Source organism: Colletotrichum siamense (genome assembly GCF_013390195.1).
Source record: "Colletotrichum siamense strain Cg363 chromosome Unknown KSG_Cg363_contig06, whole genome shotgun sequence".
Lineage (NCBI taxonomy): Eukaryota > Fungi > Ascomycota > Sordariomycetes > Glomerellales > Glomerellaceae > Colletotrichum > Colletotrichum siamense.
In genome coordinates this window covers 914486-923657 of record NW_023501019.1, presented here as the reverse complement: position 1 = coordinate 923657, position 9172 = coordinate 914486, and the positions used below count along the sequence as shown (strand labels likewise).

The 9172-nt window shown below is 32.5% G+C and overlaps 1 protein-coding gene across 1 annotated transcript; it reads left to right on the top strand.

The window, feature by feature from the left end:
* Window positions 1-1238: 1238 nt before the first annotated feature.
* CGCS363_v009256 (uncharacterized protein) lies at window positions 1239-2618 on the top strand (the record flags this gene model as incomplete). The annotated part of the gene is made up of 1 exon (XM_036641105.1): window positions 1239-2618. The coding sequence occupies one exon, from the start codon at window positions 1239-1241 to the stop codon at window positions 2616-2618; it is 1380 nt and encodes a 459-aa protein (XP_036492964.1).
* Between the last annotated feature and the right edge of the window lie 6554 nt (window positions 2619-9172).

The following is a 9172-nucleotide window of genomic DNA, read 5'->3' as shown; positions in this document are numbered from 1 at the left end:
GGTGAGTTGCGCATCTTCGGATAGAAGCTTGGAAGTCGACGACGAATGGAGGCAATGAGAGACGAGTAATATTAAATTACTTGCTTGGAATGTTGTATGCTTCGAGGCTTGATAACAAGGTGCGCCTACAGGCCGCAAACTGCGAAAGAAAAGTTTGAAGGGAAGAAGGATTGGACTCTGCTAGAACTTGCGCGATAAGCCATGGGTCTTGTGGGTGGGTTCAGAATCACACCGACATAGTCCATTAAAGGCTGTCGCCTTTGACGTGGCTTCGAGACAATGGATATTAGATCTGCCCTTGAGTCATCCGTTATCTGTCGTTTCCTTCTTTCCTTCTACGTTTTTTCTTTCTTTTTTCCATACTTTCATGTAACAGTTTATCACTCGTGGGCAATGCATACCTTTCTGACATGTAGCCAAAGACTCTTTGCCAGCTTCCAGATTCTCAATGCTTTTTGCATTCAATTCACATTTACAAGATTCCTCCCCTTTGATGTGTAAATGACCATTTGATACCTTATTTAGGATTACTTGTTCTGGGCTTCCGACGCGAGAAAAGCTGGTATCGATCTCCACTAACCCGCTCGCCGGTCTGTGCTCCCGGAGGCCACGTTTGAGGGCTCGCGAGTCGCGGGCGGCGCCGATCCCGAAAACGGTCAGCGGTATCGGCTTTATGTCTCCGGACGGGTCATTTCAATCATCCCTTTCTTCTGAGATGAAGGCCATTACTCGGAGTTTGAAGGCCGCAACGATCACTCAACTCTGACGACAAACATGAGCTGTTGGCTCGAGCAGGCCGAGGTTAAAGCCGTAATTGCGGAGCTCTCGCATCGGTCGGCACGGAAGGCAACATCGCGAACATGGCAATGTTCCAGATCCGCATCACCATTAAGCTCCTGTCAGCACCCAGGAGCCCGCTAAACTCCCTTAAAAACGCCCGGAATTGGTTCGGACCAGGCTGACACGCCCCTAGACCACACCGTAAATCAACAAAACACGGGGTCGCTGGCGGCCTTAAAACGCGCCAAACGAAGATGAGCATGAAACGGGTCTGAAACCCGCCCCGGTCGCCAAAACTCGCCAAAGGCGTCCATCCCAAGGCGCTGGGACCTACCCGTCTTGGCTATAAGCAACCATGTGTCCTTGGCGCATCCCCAATCCGTGATGGTCGATGAAGAAAAAAAAGGAACCCGTCTCATGTCTTTTTGTTTTTGTGGTGTTCTGATTGATCGAAGGCCATGCTCTGCCAAGGCCAACCCCAGGTGGTGATCTCCTTGGCTGCCGCCCTCATCATCGTCTGGAGTATCCGCCTCTTGTTCGTCCACGATGGCATCTCGACGCTTCTGTACCACTTTGAGGAGCCTAGCCAGCCGCAGGTTGCGGAGGCGTTCGTCCGACAGGCTATGAATGTCGAGTTTCCCGAGCCAATCGATTACCGACCGATACAGTCGACATGCGCCGCTACACAATTTCGGCCGGGCCTGGTGTTTACCTGCGAGGGACAACATGGAGGCATTGGCATGGTGCGCGACCAGATTCTGAAGTGCGTGCGGTATGCGATACACGGCGGCGGCGCAATTGTGGTGCCTTCAATGCAGCTGCGCAACGCGAAAGACATCTCCGACATCGAGACCGAGAAGGAGGTGCCGCTCGACTATCTCCTCGACCGCCAGACCTTCATTAGCCATCTGACGGAAGGGTGCCCAGGGATGCGCATCTACGAGCGGATCGAGGACTTTCCCCACTACCAATCCCGGGCAGGGGAGCCACTCGACCTCGTGGGCGACCAGTTCGAGCCGAACCACCCCCGCGAGGGCCTGGAACACCCGCGCGAATGGCGGCGCTTCTTCGACGAATGGCTGGACAAGAAGAACGTCACCATCCGGACGGAGGAGCCGACGCACGTCCGGATCGGCCAGGCGTTCCTAGAGTACCCCGTCCGCGACGACGGCCCGGCCTTCGTGCACGAGTTCGGCAAGATCCTCTCCTTCCGCAACGACACGCGCGAGCTGGCGGCGAAGATACTCTACGAGCTGAAGCGGCGCTTCGCGCTGCCCATCGACCCGGCCAGGGCGATCAACCCGAACGCGTACTTTGGCGCGCACCTGCGGCTGGAGAAGGACGCGATCGACGCGTGGCAGCCGGACGAGTGGCGCTTCTCGCGGCAGAAGGACCAGTTCGAGGAGCACTTCCAGTACATTGAGCGCATGGGTCTGAGTGTGGTGTACGTGGCGTCGGGGAACCAGACGGTGGTGGAGCTGTTTGAGGAGGAGCTGAAGAAGCGCGTGGCGGCGAGCCCCGGTGGGGAGACGAAGACCGTCGCGGTGGTGACGAAACGCGACTTGCTCCAGGGGCCCGACCGGAAGCTGCTGGACGAGTTGACGTTTGACCAGCATGCCCTTGTGGACTTTTTGATGCTCTTCAAGGCGAGCGCGTTTATGGGTGTGGCGCATTCGAGTTTTCCGTGGACGGTGGCGTTGCGGAGGCATGAGATGAGCAAGTACACGGCGTACGGGAATGAGGGCTCGGATATTTTGAGGGATGAGTATAGCATCATCATGGGCATGCAGAAGGATTACCCGGAGGTTGAGCCGTTTGTCTATGGGTTGTGGCCATGACGTGCATTGCATCAAGAGGAGAGCACAAGGTCACAAGATGCACATAAAATTAAGGAATAAAAATCGTGGGAAAGGCAAGGGGAGAGGAATTCTTACCCTGGGAGGTACAGGTCAGGCGTCACGGATATTCTTTCACGGAACTATAAACTACTAAAGAAGTGCATCATAACATGCATAATCAACTAAAATCCATACATAATAGAGAATATTTCAACAAACAACACGCAGTGGGTCTCATATGATGATTGCACATCTAGTAGACTTCAATCAGTACATACTTCCGATTACGAGTCGAAAGCTAAGTTTCAGATTCACCGTTGACGCAACAATCTAGACTATGCCATCTGCTACAGGTCTTCCTTTCTCCGATAATGTCCAACAGATGCGTGTGTTTTTTCGGTGCTGTTCGTTTCACATCTTGGTATCGGAGATAGGGAAAGATGTAAACATGATCTCAAGATGCCCAGGCGCCCAGGTGTTTAGCATCCCGCTAACCTTCGCTCTCTTCAAGTGTAATAGGACTTTCAAGATCATGCTAATTGTTTTTCATACTTGTGGATACTTTCTAACCGTGGTTATAGATATATAGTGAGAACGTAGTGATAACTGTGATATGCTATAGAGAAGAACTAGCTAGATACTAGGGTACTAGAGAGGGCTATATAGTAGCCTCTAGTACTTACTAGTAAACTATAGAAGTAGTAACTAAGTAGTAAAGCTTATTAATACCCCCCCTTAAGCTTTATAGTATTAGCTAATATATAAACTAGCTACTTTAGTTAAAATTACTCTTTAAACTAAAAAGCTTAAAAATAAGGAGTTTTTAACTATTTAATAATTTAGTAAAATACTAAATAATCCTTAGTTTCTAATTAGTTTAAAAAGTTTAGATTAATCCTTCTCTAAGCTAGTTAATATCCTTTATTCTATTTTTTTATACTTAATTAAAACTTTCTATTAATCTTAGTATTCTAATAAATTTAATATACTTATAAGGACTAAAGCTTTTTATAAAGCTATTAGTAAGTATTTTATTACTTTTAATTTAATAGATTATAATAGTTTTATTATAAATAGCTTCTTAAATAATTTACTTATAATAGAGGTTAATATAATAAGTTTAAGCCTTATTAAGAAGGTTTATAATATTAGTATATATATTAGCGTTATTAATAAAAAGAATAATAAATATAAAGATCTTCTAATTAAGAAGCTATTTAACTATATAATATAGCTACTTTATAATAACTATAATAAGTATTAAGTTAATATATTTAGCTTTAATTAAACTAAAAGTAATAAAAGTTTATTTTTTTAATTTCTAAATAACTAAACTACTAATAAAATAAATAATATAACTACTAATTAAGATATAAGAAAGCTTATTATTTATAAAAGATAAATCTATTATAGTATATAAACTATAGTTAATTATTAAGTTAGAACTACTAAAAATAATATTATAATAAATAGTTCTCTTAAAGTACTAAAAGAGATATTTTATAGTATAAAAATAAGCTTTAAAAAGTTTAATATTAGTTTAGCTAAGCTTACTAATAATATAAGATATATTAAGATATATATTAATAGTAAAGTAGTTATAATAATTAGTCTCTTTAATATAAATAGTATATTCCTCCTCTATATACTTTTTAAAGTCCTATATTATTAATAGCTCCTTATAAAATATTATAAAAATCTTAATAAAATTAATATCTTTATATCTAAAGTAAGTAAGGATAGTTTTAATATATTTAGTCTAATTAATAAAGATTTAGTTATTAGTATAATCTTAAATAATCTAAAAACCTAGAAACTTAGTAGCTTTATTAAGGTTTTTAAAGAAATAAACCTTATTAAGTATATTATAAACCTACTTAGTTATTTTCTTATTAAAAGTAGTAATAATATTATTATTAATATATATAAAAGTATAAACTCTAAATAACTTATTAATAAATAAGTAGATCTCACTATTAATAGAAGTAAAGCTAAGCTTTTATATCTTAATACTAATATAGTTAAATTACTAAAAAGAGCTCTTATAAAAGCTATAAAATACCTTTTAAAATAGCTAAACCTTACTATTATCTATAAAGAAGCTTAAAAGCTAGTATATATAGACTTTTATATTATTAAAGATAAAAGTAGTTAAGAAAGCTATATTAAAGTTATATATCTTATACTTAAGTCTATAAAAAGCTATAATAGTAAAGAATATATAGATTATAATAGCTATAGTAATAACTATATAAACCTCTTAAGAAGACTAATTTTTATGCTTATAGTTACTATAGACTACTTAATAAGTTTTATATTAAATAATCTTATTATTATTATTAGTTTTAATATTAAGTACTTACTTACTAAATAGGATCTTAATGTTATAAAGAAAGTATATAAGCTTATATACTTCTTTATTATAAAACTACTATATTTTATACTTAAATACTACTTTCTAGTTAGACTACTAAAAACTAAACTTAGTATTATTATAAAACTTCAGAATAATAATACTATTAAGTAGAACTTTTAATAAAGTAATAGTAATAATAATACTAAATATAAAGTAATAAGTATAGTTTAAAACTTAAATATTAATAACTATAAAGAGCTTCTTCTTATACTTATAAACTTTAGTAAACTAATAATAATATCCTTTAAACTTCTAAGCTACTTAATAAGGTTTATTTTAAACTACTATCTCTAAGACTATTATATTAGTTACCTTTTTAATAGTATCTATAGTATAAGCTAGATCTCTATAATTAGCTTCTTTATCTTTTAGTATACTCTTAAATAAGTTATTATTATTATTATCCTATATATTAATCTCTAAAGATATTTATATAGTATTATTAATTACTATAGTTATATCTTTTATAATATTTTAGTAATAGAGGACTTCTTCTAGAAGTAGAAATATTATATAGTTAATATAAGCTAGCTTTAGATTAATACTTTTGTGTTAGCAGTCTAGTTAACTTGTATAAGTAGGTATTGCAGTTCACTCTATACTTTTTTTTATAGTACTGAAACCTAATAGTAGTATTTTAACTTATACCTAATCTTAATAAAGCAAATAAATAAATCTTAGTATAACTAGTTATTAACGCTTAGCTTAACTTATCCCTAGTAGAAGAAGGTAAGTAGGTAGGTGGTAGAGTAGTAAAACGTATTAGTAAGAGTATTATTTATAACGCTATTATTTATAAGTATATTATTTATAACGTTATAAAAGCGTCGTTCTATAACGTAGCTAGAGCTTAGTAATAGCTTAAACTTATACTTAAGGGTGTAAACTTAATAGTATAACTCTTTGCGTAGCTAAAAGGGTTCTTATAGCTATAGTATAAGAACTTAACTATTTAAATAAGGCTTTAAGCTTATTCCTTATATCCTCCTATATATGTAATAACTTTATATAATATCTTTCCCCCTTATTATACTTATATATAGGCTAAATAAGGCTACTTTAGACGACTTAATTTATAAAACTAAAGCGAATAAAATTAAGGGCTCTAAGTATAGTAACCTTTTATATATTAATAAAAAGATTCTGCTTAAATTTACTTAGAAGTACCTACTTAAGATAGCTAATAAGTGTGATATATTAGAGTTATATAGCTTTAAGATTAATATAGATATAGTTAAGGTTACTGATAATAATCCTAATACTTATAAATACTTTATAAGCTTCCTTAAGATAGCTAAGGTAGCCTAAGTAGAATGTTAGTAAGTTAAGAAGGGTGAATCTAATAGTGAGAGTATAGCTAATAGCGGTAGGGCTCCACGTTAAGACTGCGCAGCAGGGCGGAAGATGTTGTTTGAACGGCGTGATGGCATGGAGGCCTTGGGGCTGCTGTGCCTAGCGGAGTGGCATAGACGTCTGAATGGCGGAGGAGACTTTAACGGAAGATGGGCGTGGATTGAATATGGCGTCTAAAGGGCGGTTGCGGCTTGGAGGAGCCTTGGAGATGGAGGCGGCTGGAGGAAGATGGTTGAGGCTTGTTGTAATGGTTGAAGTCCTGAAGGACTGACTGATGGAGGAGCGTGGAGGTGAAGAAGATGTCTAAGTAGTCATGTGACCTGAAGGTTGTTAGTAGAGGGCGAGGGGACCAGTCTAGCTTTTGCAGTTAATACTAGTTAAATTTCATAATATAAGGCTAGCGGCCCTAGATTAATACTCTTATTATTAAAAGTTTACTTATTAATATTAATAATAGGTTCCTTAGGAGTATTAGTTATATTAGATATAATAAAGTAATAAATCAAAAAGTTAAGATTATTAAAGTGAATAGTATAATTACTATTATTAATAATAAGAGCTTTAGTAATAAGTAGAAGAACTATCTTCTAAAGCTATTTATAAAATTAGATATCTTAGTAGTAAAATACCTTCTTCTTATTAAGAATATAGATATAATAAATATAACTATAAAGTAAGCTATAACTAATAAGAAAGCTTTTTATTACTTTAGCTTCTATTTTAGCTAAATAAGTAGGCTTATTAGAACCCTTTTTATATATATAAGTAATATATCTAAATATTTTAAGATATTTAATATATAGAAGCTTATAATTAGCTATAAGATTAAGCTTATAAGCTATAATCTTATAAAAACTTAATTTACTTTTATTAGCTTATAGAAGAAGGTTAAAGATCTAAATAGTAAAGTTAATAATATAATTTTAAAGTTCCTCTAAAAAACTAATATTAATTAGTTAAGTTTAAGATACTTTAATAATAATCCTTTTAGCTCTTTTAATAGCACTATTTATAGATAAAGTGTTAGTAATAAATATATTTATATAAGACTTAGAGAAGAATAGGTCTTAAAGGACCTTCTTAAACTTAAGTATATTATTATAAACCTAGGTCTTAATATTAATATATTATATTAATAAAGATATTACTAAATATCTTAATAATATTAAGAATAACTTTATAATTATAGTTAAGTAGAAATATAACTTAATAATAGCTACTATAGTAATCTATAAAGTATAAAATATATCTCTTACTTATAATAGAGAGAAGCTTAACTTTAATAATATTAAAATAGATCTTATTACTAATATTAGTTAATAATAGTAAAAGGTCTCTACTAATAATCTTAGTAAACTTAGTAAAATAGTAAGCTTTATAATAGAAGTCTTTAATCTCTTAAGTTATAAATATAATATTAATATAGTAGTATACTTTAATAACTTAATTAAGGTAGGTATATAGAAAATAGTAATATATAAGCTTAAAAGATAGTAGCTACTTATAGTAAACTATAATAAAGTTAATAATAATATTAAGAGGAATATCTTTTTAATATTAAATAATAAGGATAATATAGATATTTAATTACTAATTAACTTTAGTAAATAGAGTACTTAATAAAACTTATACTATAGCTAAAGTATAGTAGTTATATTTAATACTAATATTATATAACTTTTTTAGGCTAAAAAGGTTAGCTAGACTTAGAAAGCTATACTTAATATTATTAATAGTTTAGTTAACTATCTTAGTTAAGTTCTATAGATTAATAGTTTAGAAGTAGATTATATTAATACTTTTAGGTTAAATATACTCTCTATTAGTACCTTTATATAGAAGTAAGTTAGTTTTAACTTTATATATAATAAAATAGCTATACTTATTAAAAATAGAGTTAGAATAGCTAAAGTTAAAGATAATATCTAAATAGAGAATCTTCTAGTTAGTAATAATAATAAGCACTATCTTATTAATAATATTATAAATAAGTTACTTAATAATATCTATTAGTTTTCTAATAATAATACTAGCTAATAAAGATTAACTAAAAATACTTAGTAAAGTATAAATATAGATAAACTTATTCTTAAGTATATCTTATTTATATTTAGCGTTATAAATATACTTCTTAGCTCTTATTAGAATAGCTTTATAATTAGCTTAATTATTTAGAATAAGTTTAGGATAAGTAGTTATATACTACTAAGTAGTATAAATATATCTATAATAATTACACTTAGTAGTAAACTTATTAGTTAATAATATAGTAGATACTTTCTTATTATTAATACTCTACTAGCTAATATTAGTAGTTTTCTTAAAAGTAATAATACTAATCTTCTACTCTTTATTTTATATAAAAGTAAATAAGGTCTAAATAATATTATTTTATATAAATATTTTATTATTAATAATATAAAACTTATAAGTATCTAGAAACTTTATCTTAAAGTAATTAAGAAAGATAATAAATTAATAGTAGTTAAAATATATACTAATAAAGCTAATAATATAGCTTTTAAGGTATTAAGTATATCTAAATATATTATAAAATATTTTATAATCCTTTATAGTACTTTTATTAAACTTATTAATAAGTATACTAATAATATCTTCTAAGACTTTTAAGATATATTTCTTTAAAGCTTCTATTAACTTATATAGGTTATTATTATCCTCTTAGCTTATATTAAGAAGTTTATTAATAAAGCTCTTTATAGCTATAATAAGGATATTATAAGTAATATCTTAATTAGCTACTTAAGTTTTTTTTTTTACTTCT